The sequence below is a fragment of the Crocodylus siamensis genome, chromosome 3, assembly GCF_052110815.1.
Source record: "Crocodylus siamensis isolate JL-2025a chromosome 3, ASM5211081v1, whole genome shotgun sequence".
In the NCBI taxonomy this organism is placed as follows: Eukaryota; Metazoa; Chordata; order Crocodylia; family Crocodylidae; genus Crocodylus; species Crocodylus siamensis.
In genome coordinates this window covers 34711509-34737682 of record NC_143397.1, presented here as the reverse complement: position 1 = coordinate 34737682, position 26174 = coordinate 34711509, and the positions used below count along the sequence as shown (strand labels likewise).

The 26174-nt window shown below is 45.9% G+C and overlaps 1 protein-coding gene across 4 annotated transcripts; it reads right to left on the bottom strand.

Annotated features, from left to right (window-relative positions):
- Positions 1–6543: 6543 nt before the first annotated feature.
- LOC149868167 (uncharacterized) lies at positions 6544–24406 on the bottom strand. Of its 4 annotated transcripts, XR_016441195.1 has the most exons (3): positions 23957–24406; positions 9535–12492; positions 6544–6677 (listed from the first exon to the last, which is right to left on the bottom strand). XR_016441195.1 is itself a non-coding variant. In XM_090038111.1 (2 exons), the coding sequence occupies exon 2, from the start codon at positions 11505–11507 to the stop codon at positions 9954–9956; it is 1554 nt and encodes a 517-aa protein (XP_089894237.1). In that variant the 5' UTR covers positions 11508–12492; positions 23957–24406; the 3' UTR covers positions 8141–9953. The 4 variants fall into 4 exon arrangements, 3 of the variants coding, with proteins under 3 accessions (XP_089894237.1, XP_089894238.1, XP_089894239.1); XM_090038111.1 differs by lacking the exon at positions 6544–6677 and having other exon boundaries at positions 8141–12492; XM_090038112.1 differs by lacking the exon at positions 6544–6677 and having other exon boundaries at positions 8141–11921.
- Positions 24407–26174: the final 1768 nt, after the last annotated feature.

The window sequence follows — 26174 nt, the reverse complement described above, 5'->3', positions numbered from 1 at the left end:
GATAATCCACAGGCACAGGGAAAGGAGTTAGGAACAATATAATACACAGTCCTTATTGTGTCTCAGCCACAACCTTCCCTATGTACATATACTTATCGATACATTCGCATGCCAGCATAGGTCTTCACTGAAACACTGCTTCTCTACTCCTACACAGTAGAAGTATGGCTGCGCCCTGCACATAAAGCAGAACTAAGTAGGCAGCACAGACCTAAGTAGGCAGCAGTTGAGACCAGGCCAAAAAATGGGTAATTATATATTTTTATTGGACATTAAACCTTCACAGAAGGAAACCAAAAAGGTTGAGCCCCTGTTCAGTCCCAGCTCTGAAGATGAAGTATCTCCTGGCAAGGGGCGTTCCATGCCTGTGGATTTGGACTAGATTGCAATGGCCAACTCTGACAGATCTCTGATAAGAGGTAATGAAGGAAAGTGTCACCCGCCTGCTTTAACTCTGATAGTTCTTCTTTCCTTTCAATAACTCAGCAGTGCACTAGTGGCTAAACAGTGTATCAGGAGTAAGAAGCAACCAAGTTTTACTAATGCTTTGACAGAGGTATTTAAAATAGGTAAGATTGGTCTATGATTGTTGGGCGGGGGAAGGGCACCCAGGGAAACTACCCCAAGTGGATCTGTGTACACAGTGTACCTGCCTTTGCCCTGAACATATGGCTTCACTGAGACTCTGTACCAATGGTCTGAGAAACAGTGGATGCACAGACTCTGTCTTCATGTTGAAGATTTCCTGGCTTGTGGATCACTTTGATCTGTTTCTTGGAATTGCAATATAGCCTCCAAACTTACAGCCACATTTTGGCCCTTCCTGGATGCAGTAAGTCTCCAGGATGAGAATCTGCAGGCTAAGAGGTCGCAGTTTGGGGGCAGAGGGCATATTACTGCCTCCTAACATCTCACAGGTATTGTCTAGATTTGCAGTGATAAAAAAAAGCTATAATTTGGACACACTTTAGAAGACCTGGGAAGTAGGAGGTGGCCCCTCAGGTAGCAGGCAGTTAGAGACAAAGGGTTTTCAGAGGCTAGCCTACTGCTCCATGATAAAGGTTGCTGTTTAGTTCTCATTCATGCTTGACTGTCTTTACAGGACAGGATGATCACTGCAGAGTTCACTGGTATACTAGCTGCTTTTGATACAGTAAAATCTCTGTTATCCGGCATGCGTGGGGAAAGCCAGTGATATAAAAAAGTTGCTTATCTAAAAAATACCGGAGCTGGAGGTGGGGGCTTACATGCAGCAGCGCAAGGTGTTGGATGGTGGTGGCAGTGCTGGGGGGTTGCAGCGTGGAGTGGTGGATGGCGGGAGCGCAGTGGCATCATGGTGCTGGTTAGAGTATGCCGGCTAATACAATGCCAGAAAACAGGGATTTTACCATATTTAGGCAGTGCAAAACAACTGTAAGTCTTCTGGTTTAAAGCCAGTTAAGCTACATCTATAGTCATGATTTATCACTAAAAAAAACAGCATAAAGCAAGCAATATGTACCAGAGACCTGGCCCAATGAGTGAGATTTAAAAGATTAAGTAAAATCAGTAGTCACATTGAAGGGTGGTAAATTTTGCAAATTATCCAGTGAGTGAGTGAATAAGCAAAAATAATGCATCAGTGCATGTATTCTGGTTGCATATTGCAAAAGATTTACATTTTGATTATGTTTACAGTCTCATAAGACCTCACGGTCTCTTCAGTTCTTAAAGTTTCTTTAGAGATAAGTGGAGGTTACCATTTAATTTATTTATTTATCACCACACAGTGTTTGCATTGGCAATAAATAGATTAACAATCTGTTATTGTGTTGGTGACAGATTAGAAAGAGAACGATGCTTGCAAGATGGACCTATCTGACAGACTTCAAATGTCCTCTCACTGCTTCCATACAAACAATAATATGAACCTTTTACATGCATTCTTATTTCATTTTAAAAATCAAATCTTTTCTTTAAGGCAGATTTGAAATAGGAAAAGGAACATTGCAGAAAGAGGGTGTTTGTAAATATATTGTTAATTAAAGCTCTGGGCCTGCAAACACATGTGCTTCCAAGTCAATGAAACTACTTGTATGTATGAAATGTAGCATGTGAACAATTGCAGTTTCAGGGCCTAAGTACTGTACATAAGCAATGCACTAATTTGGACATGCCATTCAACAACTCGTGACAATTCTGGAAACAAACTGCATATTCAAAGAGACAATCATTCTCCTGGATCTTTCTGTTTGTCTGCTTTCTCAGCAGGCATTCAATCATTTAATGTCCTTATGCACAACCCACTAGCAAATGAATTTAATAATCCCTAGCTCTCATATAATGCACTACTTTTTCAGAGTGCTATTCAAACATTCTGGTTAAAAAACCAGTACCATGCAAAATCAATACTGTATGTAAAAGCTGACTAACTGGAAGATCTCAAGATACAATTGTAAGCAGGTAATTCTGAACCATAGGGTTGTTTCTAGTGGAGTTCCAAAGGGATCTGTTCTCACTGCAGTGCTATTCAATATTTTTATCACTGATCTGGACAAAACTATGAACTCACTGCTGTTTACAGATGTAGTGGTAAATTGTGACAAGACTATGGTTCGCAGGACCTCACCTCAATCTGGCTTTGGACCTTTCCCCCCTAAGATGATTGATCTTCAATCAATGGGCCCTCAATGGCCTCCTCAATGGGCCCATGTTGCTCTTTTCTCCCATAGATCAGGATGGATAGCCTGCTGCATGAACTCTCAGTAGGAAGTTTAGCCTGAAGGGCTACAATGATACTTGGCTGTAAAAAAGATATTAAGCAGATGTAGGGAAACAGTAATGCTGTGTGCAACATTGGGGAGGGCACTACTGGAATACTGTATCCAAGGATTATATCCACACTTTAAAAAGGTGTAAAAAAAAATTGGAGAGGTGCTATATTAGGCATGGGCAAAATGGTGGATCCAGCAAGCAGCCAGACTCCATCTCCCAGCAGCCCCTGCCCATGGGCTTCATATAGACCCCAAGAGTGGCGGGCCCTAGGTCTCTATGGAGAGTGGCCCAGAGCAGCACTGGTAGGGTATGTGGCTGGTGACAGTGCAGGGCCGGAGCTGGAGCACAGCTGCAATCTGCTGCCTGCACACTCCCGCCCACAGAACCCATGCTCATCACAAGGGAGTGCAGGTAGTAGATCATGGCTCTACCTCATCTCTAGCCCACGCTGTCACATCCTCAAGATCTCATCTCCAGCCCTGGAGCCGCTCCCTGCCCAACCACATGCCCTGCCGGTGCATGGAGACCTTGAAAACTCAGGGCTGTCACAGCCCCAGGCGCCTGGGGTCTACATGGAGATGGGCCAAAGTAGTACAGGCAGGGGCTGTTGGGAAATGGAGTCTGTTGTAGGCCTGATCTGGCCCACGGACCAGACTTTGCCTACCCTGTGCTACGTGAAAGATCTGAACACTGGAAAACATTCCCTGCAATGATCCACTGAAGTTTCTCAATCTATTTAAACTTTCATAGTGAAAATAATAAAACTGTTTTAGAAAGAGACTGGAGACAAAATAATGGAAATAATAGGATGCCATCTACCAGATAACCCCATGGTAGTGTTCTTTCTGAGCCTTCCTGAAAACTCTTCGATATACGAGTCAGAGGGAACTGACCATTCATCTTCTACTGGCTGCAAGAACTGCAACTATAAAAACTTGAAAGAGAAGTTACACTCCTAAAATCACTGATTGTTTTTAAAAAGTTTGGGAAGTGTTAGTAATGGAACAGTTGTCCTGTAAAGTCAATACTCTGAAGTGGTGAAGAAATAAAGATACTTGCTTAGAAACTGGGCGAAAGTTCTTGGAGTTTGCTGAAAAATAATCTTCTCCTGTCTCCAAATCAGAAAGTTTGAGAAACTTTTTTCAAACACTGATGAAGAGTGCAAATTCTATGAGCTAACCATTGAGAACAAATTTAGTATCAGTTCAAAATTTAAAGCAGACAGGGGTAGAAGATTTTGAGCCTTGTATTATCAGAAGCATGACAAGTCAGCTGCGCACCCAGGACAGCTATAATTCACAAAGGTATTGGTGACTTCCAAATGCCACTATGCTGTTGGCACAATCATGCAGCTCTAGTTAGCAGCTGCTATTTTTCCATCCCTCTCCAAGCCAGCATTAGTTAGTTACATTCCTGTATATTACGCAGAGTTCTGAAGAAGAGGGGCTGAATCAAGCAGGTTACATATAAAGAAACACAAAAGCTTAACTGACTATGAAATGTAAAGAAACTGTCAGAGGCTGGAAGGAAGAGAAGAAAAGACAAAACTATCTTTTGCAGAAACTGACTTTGGTTAACAGAGCACCGGTGCTGGAAGATAAAAATCTGCTTTGCTGACCTAATGGATGCGTAAATGTCAAATATATGGCCTGTGGGGCAGATTCAGCCTATGAAGCCCTACAATCTTGCCTGTGAGTCTTGAATCAGCCCCACATGCTGGAGCAACATGTGGAGCTGGTTTGGTGCACAAGTTGGACCTTGCATCAGAGGCCAGCACAGGGTACATACTTTATGAGACATCTGCATCAGATCAGCTCTGTGTGCCCTGTCTGGGGTTGGTCTGGACTGAGCCATGCTGCAGGCAGCACATAGGGCCACTGTGGTGGAGTGCCATATGATGCATACACCCCAGCTTGGCCCTCTGTGCCATGGACAATGCACTTGAATCATTCAACCCTACACACACGATGTGCCAGCCCTGCTCTAGGGTTCAATCTGCATGTGGTACAAGGGACAGCGGGCATGTGTTGCATGGGATGCCCTATCAAATCAGCCCAGTGTGCCAGCATCAACACAAAGAGAAAGAGCTTGGAGCCCTATCTATACCAGCCCCAAAGGTGGGTTAGTTTGACATCACTGCCAAAGGGGACTGAGAATTTTTAAACGTTATACTTACTACTTAGGCTTAGATTCATTATAAAAAGTTTATATAAAAAAAGAAAAGCATCTGAGATACTAATAATATCAGTGACATAACACTTGCTAATCTATGTAACCACCTAACTTTCACATTGTCCTTCCATATCTCTATTTGTTCTGTTTATCAGACATTTGGGCAGGCCTTCTCTTACTCCCATTTCTTGTATGATACCGAGCCTAACTGGGCCCCTCATTCCTCTTTGGAACATCTAGCCATAACTATCAGATAAATAAAACTAAAGGCATGATGCTTAAAACGGTTCGTTTCTCTGGAGGCCACCAAAATCACAGACACACACTCATTAGATGGCACAAAAGGTGTATTTGCAAATAGGGTCGGAGCAGAGTCAAAAACTCAGATTACTCTGAACCCACCAAGGAATTTTGCAGGCTGTATTTATCCTTTTCCTCCTGGGCACGTGTGCAGAAACAGGAACTCTTACAGCTCACTTCCGTTTCATACAAGCATACATGCGGTTACATCACTACATACATCGCATATATATTATAATTAACTACTTAAGTATGCAGGGCGGAGAGGTAAATATGCATCAGCTAATTAAGCATGCTCAGAGACTACTATAGGTCACCAAGAGTTTAAACCCCCCCACTTTCAAGGACGCAGTCAGTTGAATTCCAGCTTCTGTAATCTGCATGAGAAAGGCTAGGGAGAAGCTGGGGGAGAGTCTGCGATTTAGTATAAGAAAAGCTGTGGCAAGGCTGGGCAAGGAAAAAAGTCCTTGGCAGTGTTTCTTTCTTATCAGGTGCAAGATGCAAGCTGTGCATTTCTAACAATACTCCATTTCTAACAATATTCCCCCCTCAAGATGCTTTCTGCTCCCCATTTTCATTTAGGCAGATCAAGACAATTATGAGGAATTTTTCTGAGTACCATGACTTTTGCTACAGTCTGCGCTTTGAGGGGGACTGCTGCAACTTGCATCCCTTCAACTGTGGTGGTTATAAATCTAGTGACAGTACTCTCCTAATGCCACTTGGGAAAGATCCCAGCTGCGGTTCTCATCCCATTCTTGACCAGTACTCTTAACATCCGCCTTATCACTTACCAACCATTTTGGGGCCAAAGGAAAAGCCCTCCAAGGCCACTGTTCTCCGGCCTCTCGGAGTCCCCCACAGGCCCAGCAGTTGGTAAGATTGAAGGTACCTGCAATTCTTTCCATCATGTCAACATACAAATTTGTCCCTGGGGGAGCAATTGGGGGAAGCGGGGATATAGGCTGGCGGCTAGGGCTGCTCAATCCTGCTTCTCTTACTACATAGATAACAACAAGGCATATTAAGATTCCCACCATATTCTCCCTTTCTTGAGATCAAATACAGCCTAAACTTTTTCTTTTTACTTTCTTGTCTAATTTTCTGAACTTTGATTAAGCCATCTCAGGCGCACTTGGAGATCACCAGTAGGTTCACAGCTCCACTTGCTGGCTTCTTGTTCTGAGGACGATTCAGCTTCCGGAGTGAGTTCGTCCTGGGAGTTGGTGTCCTCTGACGCTCGTGGATGTCGTTTCACACAGGTATGGTGTATCCAACGGTCATGGCCAGCAATCTTTACAGCGGTGTGGGTTGTTAGAAGTACCTGGAAAGGGCCACTCCACCTCTCAGTCAAAGGTTCCTTTTTCCACCACTGCACCAAGACCCAGTCTCCTGGGCAGAAGTCATGTACCGGTACGTCTAAAGGCAGACGCTGAAAGGAGGCTGCATACCTGTGAAGAGAAGACAAGACAGACTGCAAAGCAATAACGTACATATGAAGCTCGCTATTACCTAATTCAAAAGTTACATTTTCTCGCATCCTGGAGGGTAAGACTCGAGGGGGCTTGCCAAACATAATTTCATATGGGGTTAATTTAATGCCCTGTCGGGGAGTGTTTCGAATGCAAGTAAGAGCTAGCGGCAATGCTTGAGGCCACTTAAGGCGTGCTTCAATACAGATTTTGGTGAGTAGAGTCTTTAAGGTCCTATTCATGCGTTCCACTTGTCCTGAACTCTGTGGTCTCCATGGTGTGTGTAGTTTCCAAGTGATCTTGAGAGCTTGTGCGACTTCTTGAACTACCTTTCCCACAAAGTGTTGTCCTTGATCCGACTCGATGGATTCAGGCAGAGAATACCGGGGAATGGTCTCCTGCAACAAATACTTCACTACTGTAGCCGCAGTGGCAGTCTTGGTGGGCCATGCCTCGACCCAACCAGAGAGCTGGTCTACCATGACAAGTAAAAACCCATGATGTCCGGACCGTGGGAGCTCGGCAAAATCAATCTGCCATGCTTGTCCAGGGTATGCTGCCCAGGGTCTACCTCCCATTGGCACAGGGGGTTTCCTTCGAGGGTTTACTTTCTGGCACGTGATGCACCTGGTAGCAATACGCTGAGATTCTACATAAAGCCCTTGGGCTACTGCTTGGCGGATCACTAGATCACCCATAGCCAAGCCTCCCATATGGGTTCTTGCATGAAGCTGATGCAGCACCTCCCGAAGCAATGGCCTGGGTATCATGACCTTTCCTCCCGGTACTATCCACCACCCCTGGGAGTTCTTTTTTGCACAAGCTTTCTGTGCAAATTTATCTTCTTCAGGGGAATACTGCGGGACTAAATCCCGGACGTATGGCCATATGGCATGGGACAAGGCCTGCCTGGATACTTTCTCCGCTTCTCCACCAATAAATGCAGCTTCCTTTGCTGCCGCATCAGCCCTTGCGTTTCCAAGCTTATGCTTTTCCTCAGCAGCCTTCCCATGGGCCCGCACATGAATGACTGCTACCTCTTTAGGCTGGTGGACTGCCTCTAGTAGCTTGATAATCTGAGGGCCGTTAGCAATTTTATTCCCAGAAGCCGTAATGAAACCCCTTTCTTTCCACAATAGTCCGTGCGCATGGACCGTAGAAAAAGCATAGCGAGAATCAGTGTATACATTAACCCGCTGGCCTGTCCCCAGCTGTAATGCTCGGGGGAGCGCAGTGAGTTCCGCGGCCTGTGCCAACCATGAGCTTGGCAATGACTCCCTCCATACTACCTTATCCAAGGTTACCACTGCACATCCTGTTCGTCTTTTTCCATCGATGACAGAGCTGGAGCCGTCTACGAAGTATTCAGCATCTGGGTCTTCAATTGGGTCCTCAGCAAGATCAGGCCGCACCTGTGTGGTTTGATTCAGGACCTCAAGGCAGTCATGAGTAGGTTACCCTGGCTCCAGCAGCAAGGTTGCAGGGTTCAAGGCTGTAGTATGTTTGAAAGTAAGTCCTGGATTAGAGAGCAAAAATATTTCATACCGTGATTGTCTGGAGGGGTTGAGAAACTTTCCTCCCTCAGTCTCTAGAATCTGGGGAACTCCATGTGGGGTGTGTATTTCCATATCCGCACCCATGACTATCTTCTGTGGCTGCCACAGCCCGAAGACAGGCTGGCCACCTGAGTGCAACCAGATCTAGAACCTTTGAGTAATATCCCACGGGTCTCCAGGTTGGGCCTGATGGCTGTGTCAGCACCCCTGATGCGACCCCTTGATTCTCATGAACATACAGTCGATATGGCTTTTTACTATTTGGGATGGCCAGGGCAGGGGGCTGGGTTAATGCTGCCTTAAGCAGATCAAAGGCATGCTGCATTTCTTTATTCCATTTCCATTTAGTGAGACTCTCCTTAGTCAGTGAGTCATACAGTGGTCTAGCCTTTCCACCATAATCTGGTATCCATAGTCGACAGAACCCAGTTAGCCCTAGGAATGCCCGCAGCTCCTTGGGTGACTTAGGTGAGGTTAGACCTTGGATTGCCTGCATGCGGGCTCTGACTCCCTTTTGAGAGCTTATATCCCAAAAATGTAATTTGAGGCTGACATATTTGGGCTTTCTCTCTAGAGACTTTATATCCTTTTTCCCCTAGAGTGTTTAACAGTGACCTGGTGGCTTCCTCACAGAGTTGCAAATTTGGGCTTGCAACTAGCAGGTCATCCACATACTGGAGGAGAGTCACTGCAGGGTGCGATTCCTTCCACTCCTCCAAGTCCTTCTAAAGGGCAAGTCTGAAAATATGGGGGGCTGCTATGAATCCTTGTGGAAGAACTGTCCACATGAGTTGGGCTTTATGGAAAGTATCTGGATCCTCCCATTCAAAAGCAAACAATTTTTGACTCTCTCGGTGAAGGGGAACGGAGAAGAAAGCATCTTTCAAATCTAGCACTGAAAATATTTCAGCTTCCCCCGGTACTTGTGTCAAAATCGTGTGTGGGTTCAGGACTACAGGATCGTCTGAAAGGACCTTCTTATTTACTGCTCGCAGGTCTTGGACCAGTCTGTATGAGACCCCATCTGCCTTCGGCACTCCAAGAATGGGGGTATTATATGGTGAGGACCCTTCCACTAGCCATCCACACCTCTTGTATTTCTCTATTAACGGCTTGAGTCCAGCTCTGGCCGCTCGGCTGAGTGGATACTGCTTTACCCGAACGGGCCCCTCCCCATCCTTGAGTATGATCCTTACCGGGGAGACCGACTTAGCTCGTGCAGGGGTTCCATCAGCCCATACCTAAGGGTCTACTCCAGTCATGTGATCTTCAGAACTTACTGCAGGGTGTCGGTCCTCCAGGAGAGCCATCTGATAGTTCGAGCTCTGCTTGACAGGTAGCTGGACCACCATCTGGTCGTCTCTGAAAAATATCTCAGCTTGCAATTTTGTGAGTAGGTCCCGCCCAAGTAGTGCAACCGGGCAACTTGGAGAATATACAAAGGAGTGCTCAAGCAAATGGTCCCCCACTTTGGTGAGAAGTGGCTTACAAACAGGGAGTCGGGATTGCGTTCCCTCAATCCCTTCCACAAGTACATGCTGTTCACTAGTTCCTGCACAGGGGGTTTTTCTGGAATCATTCAAAATGTAGCCCCAGTATCCACCAAGGCTTCAAAGTTTTTGCCACCAACCCTAATGATTACCATGGGATCTTCTCGGGCTCCAACCCAAAGGGTAGTGGTCTTAGATCCCCGTCCCCTTCATTCTGTGTCCTCACCCTTTTCCTCTGCCCACATGAGGTGACCCCTTGGTTCCCCCTCTCTCTTCTCCTTTAACTTTGGGCATTCCTTCTTCCAGTGTCCTTTCTCCCTGCAGTAAGCACAAATGTCTGCTCCCACTCTTTCTCCTTTCCCTTTTTGCATCCCAGCCTTTCCAGGGTTACCTCCAGTTATAGCAGCTGCCAGCGCTGCCATCTGTTGCTGAGCCTTTTTATCCTCCTTGCGCTCCTGCATATGCTCACAATTCCCATATACCTTATATGCAATTTCCACCAGCTCTGAAATCAGTTTCCCAGCACCTCCCTCAGTTTTCTGTAACTTCTTACGAATATCAGCAGCGGATTGACCAATAAACATAAGATTTACCATGCGTTGATTATCTGGGGCTTCTGGATCTAGGTCCGAAAACCTGCAGAACACCTCATACAGCCTCCCGAGCAAAGCTGAGGGATCCTCTTCTCTTCCCTGGCTCACTTCATACAATTTAGACAGATTAGTAATCCGAGGCACTGCCTTCCCCGTTGCTTCCACTATAATCCCCAGATACCGTGCACTCAGCTCTCTTCCTTCTGCGGTATGATTATCCCATCTCGGTTCCTCAACAGGGCAGGTATCATGCAAGGTACGACCAGCAGCTCCCTCCACTTCTACCCTGGCTGCTGCAATGCGCTCTGCCATCCCCAACACTAATCTCCTCTCCTCCGGGGCCAGGAGGGTTTGAAGCATCATCTGGACATCAGCCCAAGTGGTTTGCCCAATAGATCGAAACAGGTCCCTCATCTTTTCAGGGTCTTCACAAAAAGAGGGGCTCTGATTCTTCCAGTTAAATAAATCTGAAGTACTAAATGGGGTGTAGACAAAAGTTGCATTGGCCCCCTCTCCGATAACCTCTCGCATCGGGCAATTCAGCACCAGCTGTGATTCTACAGTCTTGCGCAAATAATAGCCCTTATTCCCTGATTCAGATGGGGCACTTGGCTGAGGCTCACGCTCTGAATCATTAGGTATGCTTTGATACACCGGTGGTGGTTTCCCTGAGGGAGGGAGCGGTGGTGCAGAGGGACTGGATCCCGAGGAGGTGTCTGATTCATCCTCACTACCTGACAGGGTGACCGGAGAGCGGATCCGATACTCAGCCAATTCAGAATTCCCCCCCTCATTAGACTCAGGGAGTACAGGCAGTCCTCCTCGAGTCTTTCCTTTAACAACCATCACATGAGACTTTACTAAGCATTTCTTAATCCAAGGTGGCTGATTTTGAACCACCCACAACCAACAATCGATATAAGGAAATTGATTCCAATACCCGTTCTGCATAACAATTTCATGGATAGCTATCACTTCTTTTATTACAAAGGATCCTTTTGGGGTCCAGTGGACCCCAAATGTTGGCCACTCGAGTTGACAAAACTTAATTAAATCACCCTTTTTCATCTTCACTCCATAATCTGCCTGCTTTGCAAATTTACTGAAGTTTTGTAATATATAACTTAAAGGCATATCCGAGTTTTCTACACTGGAGCGACCCGCACCCATATGCCCACAAAAGTGCCTCCAACGCACACCAAATACAAAAAGATCCTAGTTACAGACGGTTTGCATATACCAGGCCGAAAATTTCCCAGTATTAAACCAAATCTAACGCGTCTTTGTTCCCGGATCCAGACCAAATTGGGCAAGGGAATTCATATACTCACTCAGATACCCCAGAGATCTCGATCAGAATGCCGGAATGTGCGTCTGGCGTCCTCAGAAACCAAAAATTTTGCACAGGAGCCTTTAATCTCTCAGGTACCCCGACTCACGTCTCAAACCCCCTGCATGAGCCCAAAAAGGCGGCTCGGTGCGCACTCCCTGTGGTGGCAGAGATGATCTTGTCACTGAGCCCCGAGGTGATCCAGAGACGTCCCATCTGGGGTGCCAAATTGATGCTTAAAGCAGTTCGTTTCTCTGGAGGCCACCAAAATCACAGACACACACTCATTAGATGGCACAAAAGGTGTATTTGCAAATAGGGTCAGAGCAGAGTCAAAAACTCAGATTACTCTGAACCCACCAAGGAATTTTGCAGGCTGTATTTATCCTTTTCCTCCTGGGCACGTGTGCAGAAACAGGAACTCTTACAGCTCACTTCCGTTTCATACAAGCATACATGTGGTTATATCACTACATACATCGCATGTATATTATAATTAACTACTTAAGTATGCAGGGCAGAGAGGTAAATATGCATCAGCTAATTAAGCATGCTCAGAGACTACTATAGGTCACCAAGAGTTTAAACCCCACCCCCCTTTCAAGGAAGGCAGTCAGTTGAATTCCAGCTTCTGTAATCTGCATGAGAAAGGCTAGGGAGAAGCTGGGGAGAGTCTGCGATTTAGTATAAGAAAAGCTGTGGCAAGGCTGGGCAAGGAAAAAAGTCCTTGGCAGTGTTTCTTTCTTATCAGGTGCAAGATGCAAGCTGTGCATTTTCTAACAATACTCCATTTCTAACAATATTCCATTTCTAACAGGCGGGAGGCTGGGGGAAGAAAGAGAGAGAAAGAAAGAAGAGAGAATGTCCGTGTTAAGTAACAACAGAAAGACTATCTATGCAGCTTGGCTGGCAAATAATGTTTTTCTACTTGAAAACATATGATGAATTGCTCACTTTAATAATACTGCAAAGAAACACCGCCTGACTAGTTGGGATGCTCTGTATGGCTCCTGCTAATCTAAATATAATTAATAATCCCCTTTTTTTTAAATTGCTGAATGTCCTGCTATCTTCAATGATCACAGCACTCGCTCATGTGTTTGTACAGCATCTAGAACAACACAGTATCTAGAACAATTTGGTTGAAACCTCAAAAACTACTGCAATATAAAAAGATAAAATAACTCAAATATGGCACTTTATTTACAAGTTTAATCTCCCATTTTTACCCTTTTTGTCTTTATGCCAAAATGGAACTTTACAAAGACAAAATAATAAATAATTACATTTATCACCTTTCTGTCATTATTGATTTGTAGAACTCAAAGTGCTTTTGAAAAGGGTACAAAGAGCTCTCCAGCCATAATACTGGCCAAAAATGTAACAGCCAAATTGTGCAAATAGAACCCACATGCAAACAAAAGAATATGGCAGCCCTCAAATGCTACTTACCAGCAGTACCTGGCTATCTTCATGTATTGATTCCACTATAGATTTTTATGGACAGAGCATATGTTAACACCAACAACCCTCCAACAAAAGAATCGGTCATTTTTTAATAGTGCTTTTTTCCTGTTGTATAGGCTGAAACAGCAGCTGTTTGCACATTTTGGGGGAGAGAAGTCAAATAAAATTCTGTGTTTGCATTGCCTAAATTAAATAACATCTTCCTTTTTTTCTTTTCTTTCCAGTCCATTTCATGGGATTTGAGTCTCTCTTTTCTCTTATGTTGTACTATAACCGTTTATTTCACACATTCTCAGTGTCCTGTTTGCAGATGGACTGTAATACTGACACATGTTCTTGTTTCATTTTATGAGGAGTTTGTATCCATTGGTGCCTTTATGGCTCCACAAAGCAATTCTCTTTTGTAATCAATCAAAGTTTATGATAAAAAGTAATGTGCCTTAAGAGGCTAATTCAGCCCTCTTCAAAATCCTCCCTCCCTTTTTCCCAAAACCAAGTACATTTGGAGTTAAGGATCCATGGCTTTGTATCTGATATCCCAGAACATGGGATATGTTTTTGTTTGTCCTTTACTGACCTTGCTGTAGACATGCATTGCAGCTCATCTAAATCACAATTCTGCACTAATACAGAGGAAAATAATATGAACTAACCAGTTCCAAAGACCACACAAACCCCTGTTCAGGAAAGTAGTGGTGCACTTACTTAATTTAAATATATGCTTAGGAGGCAAGAGTGCATAAACAAGTTACCATGAAGTAAAGTTTTCAGGGTTTTACAGCAGTCCTGCTATTTGGGGTAACTGCCTGTATACATGCTGTTACCCCACAGTGTATGAAAACTAGCCTGACCTTCAGTGAAAGCTACCAATATATAGCTTTCATCTACCATGGAGGAATAATATGCATTTGAAAAGTTACTACAAGACATACTCCTCTACCTGGTAGAAAAAGTAATAGCTATTAGGAACGTTTTATTGACTTCAGTGCATGTTATGTGGTTGGTTAACTTTAAGCATGTGTTTAGCAAATTTGCAGATGACACCGAGCTGGGTGGAGTTGCAGACATTCTGGAGGGAAGGGCTAGGATCTAGATAGACTGGAAAAATGGTCCACAGTCAATCAGATGAGATTCAACAAAACAAGTGCAAAGTCCTGCACTTGGGATAGAATAATTGCATGCATAAATACAGACTGGAGAATGACTGGCTAGGCTGCAGTACTGCAGAGAAGGACCTAGGGGACCAAAAGCTGAATATGAGTCAATGGTGCGCTTTTGTTGCAAAAAAGTCGACAGCCTACTACTGGGTTGTATTAATTAACAAGAGTGTCACTTGCAAATCAAGGGAAATGATTCTTCTGCTCTATTCAGCATCGGTGAGACCTCACCTGGAGTACTGGGTTCCTATACCCATGCACAGAGCTTGCTCTGACACAATGGAAATCCAGCACACTCAATGAATCCAGTCTGCTGGCGCACGAAAAGTGACGTTCTCCAGCAGCCTTCCACACCATGTGCATCAGTGTCACCACGCATTTCTGTGCTGAAGAAAAATGGTGGTGGGACACTTTGAAATAAAACATGTTTGATGAGCTTTAGCTCCAAATGCCCTGCCACCATTTTTTCAATACAGAGACACGCGGCAACAATGATACATGTGATGCTTAGGCACTTTTAATTAGCACAGCTCACTAATTAAAGTGCCCGGTGCCGCATTCTACAGCGCATATGAAAATGCCCAGTGTGTCCACTTTTGGGGGTCACACTTTCACAAAGGATGTGAACAGTTTGGACCATGTCCAACGCAGAGCAACAAAATTATTAGGGACCTGGGAAACAGGACTTATGAGGAAAGGCTGAAAGAACTAGGGTTTTGTAGTGTGGAGAAGACAAGACAGTAGTGATTTGATAATAGTCTTCAAATACCTAAGGGTAGAGGATGGACTTTTCTCTTTGGCCATAGGGGACAGGACTAGGAACAATGGCCTCAGGCTGCAGCAGCAGAAATTTAAGTTGGAGATTAGGCAGAACTAGCTGATTCTGAGAGGGGCAAGCACTGGAACAGGCTACCTAGGGAAATTGTGGTAGTTTTGGGCTAAGTACAGACAGTCAAAAAGCCTGAGCCTGAATTGATTCTGATGTAAAAAAATCTCGGTTCGTTTCTTTGGAGGCTCAATGAATATTAATGATCCTTCAGACACACATTGTTGGTGATACAAAAGGGTATATATTTGCAAATAGGGTCAGAGAGAGAGAGACAAAAGATCAAACGCTCTGCCCGCGGGAACACTCATCAGCAGGCTTTTATCCCCTCTCTCCTGAGCACGTGTACAGAAGCAGGAACTCTTACAACTCATTTCCGGTTCATACAAACATGCATGTGAATACGTCACATCATACATCGCATGTGTATTATAATTAACTACTTAAGTATGCGGGGCGGATAGGCTTATATGCATTAGCTTATTACGCGTGCTTAGAAAGAACTCGAGGTTATACAAGGTTCAAGCCCAAGGCTAAGGTGGCAATTACTCTTATCTAGCCTAAGAAATGTGGGAGCCATGAAAGAAAGTGTGATTTAGTGTAACAAAGAGATAGTAAATTTGCAGAACAAAGAGAGAGTGATACCTTAGTACAAAGAGCCCTTAGTAGTTTTTTTTCCTTCAATTTCCAAACCCCCCTTCTCCCACCAAGGAGACAAGGAGAGCTAAGCAGCTGTGTTTTTCTAAATCTGCTATTGATAATGCATTTTTAATAATATTTCTAACAATTCAATCCTTGCAGGCTAGTTTAACTTGCAAAGACTGAACCAAGAAGCAAGTGAATACACATTCACGTTTGATTCCAGAAATGCAGCCACATGCAATGGCTCAAGCTAGAAGCTGGGGGGGCACTAGAGTGAGCCCTCCCTTCCCTTCAGCAGTGGCCAGAAGGCTGCAGGGAAGTGGAGCTGAGGAGGGGCATGGTCAGGCCCCAGCAGGCTGCTGAATATGATTGAGGAGGGGTTTAAATCCCACCCCGGCCTGCAGGGACCCCAGACAGGGTGTGCCTGGAGGGGGAAGGGGGAAGCAGCTCTTGCTAGGTTTGTACTGGAGTGGCAGAGGGTGTGGCCAACCTGCAGCCCAAGCAGCGCCTCAAGCGAAGGGGAGGAGGGAGGTAGATTAAACCCCCTGCCTCCCCTCTCCCACTGGCACCCATGCTGAGGCCCCATGCTGGTGGAAGAGGGGAGGCAGGGGGGTTTAATCCGCCTCCCACCCCCCCCTCAGCTGAGGTGCTGCCTGAGTTACTGTCTGCCCCCACCACTCGAGCCATGAACCAGCACAGGGGGGAAAGCTGGGCAGACCCCAGCTGGGGTCCCATGCCAGTGGGAGAGGGAAGGAAGTGGGGCTTCATCCCCTTTCCCTCCCCTCCACCTGAGCCTGCTGTCCCACGCCTCTACCCCCTTCACTCCTGTGGGGAAAAGACCGGCAGGGGCTGCTCCGCCCCCAAGAGGCAGACTGGGCTGCATCCCCAGCAGGGTTTCCCACCCCCACCCCTTGTCAGCCAGCTGTCACTGCTCCTGTTAGAAAGCAGAGGGCTGGGGCCAGCCCTGCTCTGCTTGAGTAGGCAGCACTGCCCAGCTCAGGGCTAAAGAGCAACCTGGGATGCTGGGGGGCTGTGATTTAACTTGAACTAGGACAGGATCTGGGACAGAAGTTCCATAAACCAGTCTGACTTCATTCACTTAAACCTGGTTGAATGTAGTATCAGACTCATCTTAAACTAGTTTCAACCATTTTGAAACTGGTTTAGATACACTGAATTTTTGTTCTGTTACAAGTTTAAACCAGTTTCTGATCACTTAAACTGGTTTATGTGTAGCTTCTGTCTCTAGCCTTAAAGAGTATAATGTCTGTCCCTAGCCCAAGAGCACGTTAAGACAGACACTTGGCTGGAATGGTTTAGTCAGAGATGATCTTGCCTGGAACAGGAGGCTAGACTAGATGACCTTGTGAGATCTTTTCCCATTCTACTTTCTTATGATCCTCAGTGCTTTACTGAATCTGAGCTTTTAGCACTAATTTCCTACAAAATTTAAGGAGAAATTTCTACTGCACCTGCAGTATAGTATACGGTGTCAGACTCTGGATCTGGCTCTGACTCTGGAGCCTTTTCACAGGCTGGGTCTGGGTTTCTTTTAGGTCAGACAACCCAAATTTGGCAGCAGAGAGAGCAGCAGTGGCATCAGCTCCCACCAGCGCTGCTGCATCAACATGCCTCTGGAACCCAGGAGACTAACACTGCCACTGCTCATTCCCCATTTTCTAGTTGTTGACTGCTGCTGATTTTAGTTACCTGCAGCAACCAGAAATCCTGAATTAAGTGGTAGGTTAGTGGGGTGCAGCGGACGGGCAGGCCCACATTTTGTATTTTTGATACACCTTTCAGTTAGTCTTCTCCCCAGGTCTAGCTTTGTGCTCAGACCACCCTGTTCAGTCTGCTCCCAGTTCTTGTCTCTGTCTGCATCTGGTCTTACCTGCCCTTACTGCACTGGAATTGCATCAGATCAGACCATGTCTGCACAAAGAACTAGACCTATCCTTGTGATGTACCAGACTAAACAAACATTTGTGTTCCTTAGGATACCAGGGCCATAAATTCACTAGCAGAGATAAAATATCAGAAGTTCTCTAAAGACCTGGTGACTGAATACAATCTAAAATGTATTATCTGCCAAGGATGTAAAAGATGGAAACAGAAATTAAGTAAAATCCATTCACAGGCTAAGGATTATTTTTCTTGCTTTTGCAATGTTAACTGTGTAATCATTTCGTGAAGGAAAACACTAATTATACCTTCCTTTGTTATACAAGTTAGGGATCATGACATACTTCCACTGGTCTGCTCCCAACTTGTAAGTTGCTGCCAAATACATATTTGTATTACATACCATCTTATCATAATATGCAACGAGGAAACTGTTTTACTACTCAAAACACCAATAATCTATGGCATAAGTAGCTTGTTTGCTCTGGTTTCTTACAGTCAAATAAATCTGTAATGCAAAGAAGTATACAAGAACATGAGGAAACAATGGAAAAATCATACTACAACCCTTAATGAAATAATTATTTTAAATTAGTTAATAAAGGAGGCAGTCAAGACTTCTTGAGTATTTCACTACAGAATAATGTTGTTTTAGATGGCTTTACCACAAGGACTTAACAGAAATATTGTGTTAGTGATGGTATGGCACCACCTACTGGCTGAGATGTGACTGATGATTAAAGCATTTTTGTACCTTCTTCTGAGCTTAAAAATGAAATTGACAAACCCCCTTAATAATTAGGTGTACTCAGGTACCTATGTAGATCTAACTGGTCCAATCTCATTCACATTCAATGCTAGCACAGGGCTCCCATGGAAATTCTCTGTCTTGAGGGCTGTATACATGGGTGGTTTATTCCACTGTAAACTGGAAGGCACTGACATAGGAAGGTTTGTTCACACAACACATATAATATATATGTGATGTAATGGGCAAGTTACTGTGGGGGGGGTTTTGGGGGGGGGAGTTTTTTGGTTTTTTACTGATGCTAGAATCATCTCTGACTAAGCTGAATCATGGTAATGTTCATACGGTCATGCCTGTGTTCGACATGTTCTAACAGTCCTCTTCCCGTTTTCCACCCTGACTCAATTAGGCAGTTTATGCTTTGATGTGTAGCCTCTAAGACATTCTGTGTTTTTGCCTCTCTCCAGAAGCAATCCATGACATCAGCAGAGCTTCATTGAGAACAGTGGTTCTCAACTTTTATAAACTCAAAGCACCCCTTGTCAGGCTCAAGGCAGCCCCCCCATAATTTTTGTGAATTAAGTAGCATCCTACTGCAAAACCTACTTTATTATAGTGCTTACCTCCTTGCAGAAGGGCCAGACAAAAGTGGTGAGGAGTGGTCAGGCATGGAGAGCCTGAGCCTACCCATATTTGCTTATCTCTTCACACATTCTTTATCTCCTCACACTTCCTTGCACCCTTCAAAGGATCTCATGGCAACCCAGGATGCCCTGGCACCCTGGTTGAGAATCACTGACTTAGAAGTTGGATGAGGAGGTATGGTTTAGGGCTACAACAGTATGCTGGATAGGCTGACTCCTGAAGTGCCAGTGGATGGAAACTGATGGTATAGGATGGTTTAATCAGGGAGATGACAACCATTCATTGTGACCCCAGAGTAACACAGAACGCAACTTGGATACCTGGCCTGTCTTCCCTGTCCCCCAAAGGAGACTGCCAGCAGTACTGCAAGGGAGATAAGTACACTTTATAAATAAAAGTGTAGTAACTCTTATTAGATGTTATTGGTATTGTATGCTGTCATATATAGCTGATATTTTTTCTCATGGCCCAACATGCTGCTTTTGCAGGTGGATATGAGCTAGTTCACTTTTTAAGACCTGCTCCTCCTTCCTTTAAGTTAGTCTTGCTCCACGCGCTTAAAACTGCATCTACACTTGCAATGGCCAATTTACCAGGTACAACTCTCCTGTTGTTTCCCACTTTCTGCACCCTGTCACCTATGCAAGGTATACCACCCTGCCATGGACTCAAAAAGGTGACTCTATTCCATCTGGCTTATTTAACAGCTATCCCTCCAGTCCCAGTGCAGAGCACATTCATTCAAGTGCCAGGTGTGTCAAATAAAAAACAGTATCTTTTTCACATGACTGTATTTGAACTTTAGCATTCCATAGTTAGATCATCAGGTGCACAGAGCATTTTGATTCAGCAACCATTTAATTCTGCTCTTTGGTGCATATGTTATTAGCAAGACATGTTTTAATCAGTACAAATTCTTGAAAGATACTTTTATCAGCAGGGATCCTGGTTTTCCCCCAATTAAAAAAAAAATTCAAATGCAAATCTCTGAGAAAAAAAATTGCAAGTTCCCTAATAAAAAATTGCAAATTCTCTAATAAACCCCACAAAATCTGTGATTAAAATTAAAGGCCCCCACAGCTCCCTGGCCCTGCTGGTGCCCCTCACTCCCTTCTCCTCCACAGCCCTCCGGGCCCTAATGGTGGGCACTCCTTACCCACAGCCCCCCAGCCCTTTATTATCCCCCTCACTTCCCCCCCACAGTACCCTGGCACTGCTTGTCCCCCTCACCTCCCACCCACAGCACCTGCTCCCTGACCCTTACTAGAGGGGGCCCCCAGCTGCCAGGGCTATGGGACCAGGGACCTGGGTCTGCAGCCCCCTGACCCTGGCAGGAGGCAGCGGCTGCTGCAGCAGAGTGGAGCCTTGCTCCCACCCTGTTGCAGGCTGAGGCAGGGGGTGGGGCAGCTCCCCACCGCTGGGTGCCCCCCCGGGGGGACAAGAGAAACCTGTGCCGCCCAGATCTATGCACGGGGCTTGGACTCCTACCTTTCTGACCTGTGCCCCCCACCGGGGCCTCTGCAGCCCTGTGGATGTGACTCAGCACTCTGCTGTCCTGCACAGTGGGGGACACGTCAGCAAAGCAGTGCAGAGCTCAGTGAGGGGCACAACCTCATGCTGCTACTCTGGCTGCTGCTGTGCACGCAAGGGATGCATCACCAGGAAAGTGTGGAGCTCACAGCACTGGGTCACACCTGCCAGACTGTGGAGGCCCCAGGGTAGGGCAGCAGGATGGGAGCCCAAGCCTGCAGCCCATTCCTGCCCCCACCCTGTGCACAAATCTGGAGTGCATGGATCCCCCCACTACCCAGGAGTGTGCACAGTGGTGGGGAACCAGCCCCCACCCCCAATGAGCTGCCCACAGCCTTGTCCTGCTCCCTGCTGGGGCCGTGCAGCCATGCATTGTGGCCCCAGGACCCAAGCCCCAAGCCTCACACACTGTATGGCTGGACAGCAGCCCCAGCCCCAGGCCTGCCCAACTCCCTCCCTCCCTCCCTATGGGGGCCTCAATCCTCCCTGCCACTTTCCTGAGGGAGCTGCTCTCCAGGCTCCCCCTGGCAGCCATACACATGCCCACCCACTCCCCTCCCAGCCCCTTGCAGGCTGGAACTCTGCCAGCCTGCAGAGGGCTCATTGCAAAACTGCCAAATCTGAGTTTTACTCTGGTAATGGGAGAAATCCACATTTTACTCTGTTTTTCTGTGGAAAACAGAAAACCCAGATCCCTGTTCATCAGTAAAAGTCTCAAATGGCATTTTTATGTACAAGTGACAAAAGGTATTGCAGCAGTAAGTAAAATCCAGGTAGGAGACACTGCACAGTCCTATTATCCAGGCACAAATATTGTTAACACCCAATGTGCTTCAAACACATTGCAAAACAGCACTAACAGCTCACTGAACTTTGGACTTGTTCACACAGCTCAACAGACTGCAGCCCCATGAACCAAGACAAGCAGTTCAAAGCATGTTAGGGGAAGAATGCAACTAAAACTGTTCAGGGACCATGAGACAAGAAAGGCAATAGAGGCTATAGTTGAACTAGTAACTGGGTCTAAAGCTTAACAACTTTCATTTAAAAGCTTTTGGGGATAATCAGAAGGGAGAGTAGCATAGTTATAATAAATAAGTTGGGGTTCTTTTAAAAAGTGGTCTAGAAATCCATATTTGGATGCATGTTTGTATTTAAAGTTTATTGTGGCAAAGCACATAGTATTCACCAACCTGTCCATTGCAAGAAGTAGTGGGAAGGGAGGGAGGAGCAGAAGGAAGAGCAAGTCTTTCAGGCAAAATGCTAGAAGCTGGCACAGTTTACAAGCATATTAGAAAAAGATACCAGAAAGAATCTAGACAGCTGCATTCAGCAACAGTGCAGACTGACATTAGGTCAACTTTGCAACTGAAACTATAAAATTTCACCAGCTATGATGCAAAGTCAATTTATCCAACATGACCATGAGAAGAAAGAGTTTTAGTTGCATTCTTCCCCTAACATGCTTCCCTTTCCTCAAAATAGATGCCAAGGCATCCCTGACAACAGGCCTCTAGAGACTGCTGTTTAGGACAGTGGTTCTCAACTTGTTCAGACTCACGGCCATCCTTAATAGATTTGAGGCACCTTTTGGAAAACACTAAATCTTAGTTTACAATCATTTTTTACTACTAAAAAAAATAAAGCAATTCTGCAAAGAACCAAAGAACTCATGAAGACCACAACAGGCCAGAATATTTTTAACACTAAGGACTCAGAGTTGAAATCTTTCTAGGTTTATCTTGTGAATCATGTTTGCTCACCTAACAGTACTAACATTATGTGACACCCGACAGCACCTTTGAAAGGATCTCATGGCACAACAGACAGCCACAGCACCCTGGTTGAGAATCACTGATTTAGAAGAAGGCATCTCCTGGCTTCTTCCAAGTGTCCTGAAAGTTTCTGAACCTACACTTCGCATATCTTGCTCCCTCTCCCTTTCACACACATGTTCTGCAGCTGACATCAGGCTGTTTGATTTAGAGGCAGGCATTACTTGGTTTAAGTTTGTAGGGGAAAGCTTGAAACAACCATCTGCTCTTCCACCTCTCAAAGGTATGCTCTACTGCAGCTGTTTCAGTTGTAGTTAAACAGTTCTGTGCTATGATCCAAAACTCCATCAGCTAGTATAGCAGAGGGCAAAGTCCTCCAGTTTTAGCAAAACACTTTTTTCATTAGAGAAAACAAGCAAGAGTTCCTGAAAATTCTAGCATCACAACTTTTCTAGGCCACTCCATGTTCACATTGGTAAATTCACTGTAGTGATCAGTGAGGTCATGGAACACAATGGAGAAGAACCTATTATTTGGGCCAGGGAGCCACATATGGGGTTTTGACGAGCTGTTGTGGGCTGGGTCAGCATCCACCTGCCCAACAACTCACCAAAACTCCCTATGGGGCTTTGGGCAGGTAAGCAATCCTCTGGAGCGGGAGGGGAGGGTGAGTCTAGGTCACTGGTCTCCAAAGTGGGGTGTGCATACCCCAGGGGGTATGCAAGATGATCCATTGGGGTGCAGGAAGAAAATATTAGAACTTCTATTTATATTTATATAAATATACACATATTGAGGGTGCGTGCTCGAAAATTTTTTACTGATAGGGGTACATGATCAAAAAAGTTTGGGGACCACTGGTCTAGGTCATGGGGTAGTGAGAGCTCAGGGTTGGGGCCCAGCTTCAATCTGCTCCCTGTGTGTCCTGCCGGGGGGGGGGGCATGTGCATATGTGTGGAAGGAGGCTGCCTGGGAGCTAGGTCCCAGGAGCCAGCTGGCGGTAAGTGGAAGGAGTGGGAGGGTGTGCAGCAAAGCTTGTCCGGGTGGTGTAATCCATGGCTGTCCTTGCAGAGAGCGATGTGTGGGCTGCCCTGGAAGGAGCTAGTGAAGTTCAGTCCCATGCAGAATGCCATGGGGGCATCTGTGGGCTGGATCCAGTCAGTTGGCAGGCTGGATCTAGCCCACAGGCTGTATTATGCCCACCCTTGCATTTGGAAAATCCTATGCATGCAGTATCATCGATAACTTCCTGAGGACTGTTAAGCCTTACAACAGGGACAGGCATTAATAGCAGCAAACACTTCCATTACAAGTCAAGCTGCTTTCATCAAATCGATTGGGTACAGACCAACAGCAGTCCAAGTTGTGAGTGTCCAGATGGCAATGACTACATGCTTCTGAATGGATAAGCAATTATTCTATTAGTGCCCTGCATCTGCAACTCTGGGCCAAGCTCTGCACAAATCTCCAGAAAAACACTCCCTCATCTTGTAGCGCTGTAGCCACTTTTGATCTCCTGGATCTTAACTCTGGCAATGATCATTTACAAGCCATGAATCAACACCAAAGAGTGAAACTGTTCCAAGAAAAGTCCTACCTGAAACAAGACTCAATCCCATTATCCTTGACCTTCTCCTTGTTCTTCACTTCTCTTGTTCTCCCTTTTGTGCAGCTTAAGGTAAGGTAGGAGAAATTAGATCAGGAGCCGGTGCGAAGACCCTAATTGAAGCTGCTTGTTTGCACGGAAGCCAGGCTGATGACAGGTCAAATGCAGCTGAAAAAGTAACTGCACCTTCCTTTCCAGAAGCAACAAGAGGATTTAAGCAGGGGGTTTCACTGGTCCACTTTACATTTACACCTATAGTTCATTTGGACTGATTTTCCTGAGTGTCCCTTTGTAGACAAACTCTTAGTGCCTGCTGAAGTCTCCATGTGAAAAGCTTGGACAACGTAGATGGGGGTACCATGCGTCTGAGTTCTCCCGGATATATCCTCTTTTCTGGATCCCTGCGCTGCATCTAGGCAGGCTTTTAAAATAACAGCAAACGTCCGGGATTTCTGCAGTCTGGGGCTGGCTGCTTCAGGCAAGGTGATTGGCTGTCGGGGGTCACGTGCTCCCGGTGCAGGCTCTACCAAGCCAGGTAAATTGGGAGAGGGAGCGGGCGCGCGCGGCGTGGGAGCTGCTTGGTCGGAGAGCTGGGGAGGCAGAGGCACCAGCAGGGCCGGGGGGACGGAGGCTGTGGGTCCAGAGTGAGGGGCACAGGCGGGGCAGGGGCTGCAGGTTGGGAGTGAGGGGCACTGGCAGGATTGGGGGGTGTGTGGCTTGTCAGTGAGGGGCAACAGAAGGGGCAGGGCACTGGTATGTCACTACCCTCCACCATCATATTCCGCCCCCGCCCCCCCCCACAGGTGTCCTCTTTTTTGGACCTGGAAATATGGTAACCATACACAGTAAATTCACACCTGCACTAACTTCCCATGTTGATCAGCCTGTAAAGACTACAGAATTCTACTCGGCAATAAGGCCCCGCTTCCTCTCCATCTCCTTGTGCACTTCAGGAGGGGCTAACTGCAGAATGGGGCTCAGGAACTATGCTGTGAATGCTCAATGCCCACTTAGAAATGTCAGAGGGAGGAAGGGACAGAAGAGAGCTCCCTTTCCAGCTGCTGATGAATGCGTAGCAAGTGGGTGCATTCAGAGGGGCTACTACATTTTATCCAGCGTTAACAGTTTGGGGCAGGTGACAAAACAATTATTTTGAAATCCCCTCTCATCTGATTTTTGTCCATGATTATCATACCCCAATGCTTAGCATGGTTCTTTAGGATACACCTTAACCCAAATTAGCTAATTTGACCTAAGGCATGGGTGTTGGACTCTTTAGAACACACTGTCCTCCTACTACTGCACAAGTATACACCTGCATGTCTTTTTAATCTTAGCAGTCAATGACATTTTCAAGGCATTTCAAGAGCAAGGATTATAATTCTGCTTTAAAAAAGAAAGCTTAGATACTTTTTTTTAACAGAAAACCAAAAACAAGAGGGTCCTCTCATGAATGAGAATGGAAGGGACCCCAGAGGATCATCGTCCAGCCCCCTGCCCTGGGGGCAGGAAGTCAGTGGGGATCATAGGATCCCAGCAACATAAGCATCCAAATGTGTCTTGAAGTCATTCAAAGTGGATGCTTGAACCACCTCCAGCGGCAGTCTATTCCAAACCTTAGGGGCTTAGACAGTAAAGAAGTTCTTTCTTACATCCAGCCTGAATTGGTCACAGTGGAGTTTGTGACCGTTAGATCTTGTCATCTCTTGGGGGGTTCTGGTGAACAGACGTTCACCCAGATCCTAATGAACACACCCAGATCCTAATGAACACCCCTGATAAATGTATAGGTGGCCACCAGATCAGCTCCCTGAGTACCCTTGGGTGTAACCCATCAGGGCCAGCTGACTTGAAGGTGTCCTGCCTGTCAAGGTGTTCCTTCACAAGGTCAGCTTCAATGGAGGGCAAGGAATCTCTTTCTTCCAGGCCTCCCTGACCCATAGTGGGCAGGGCCATCCCATAGAACTGGTGAAAAACTAACGCGAAGTACCCATTTAGCAAGTTCACTTCTTTTGGGGCATCAGTTGCCCCATCTGGTTCAGCAGGGGTCCAGTGTTGCCCTTGCTTTTCCTCCGGCTCCCCACATATCTAAAAAAGGACTTTTTATTGTCCTTGGTATTTGTAGCTAGCTGGAGTTCCATCGCAGCCTTGGCTTTCCTGATTTGTTCTCTGCAAGTCTGGACTAAAGCAGAGTATTCCTCCTTGGTGG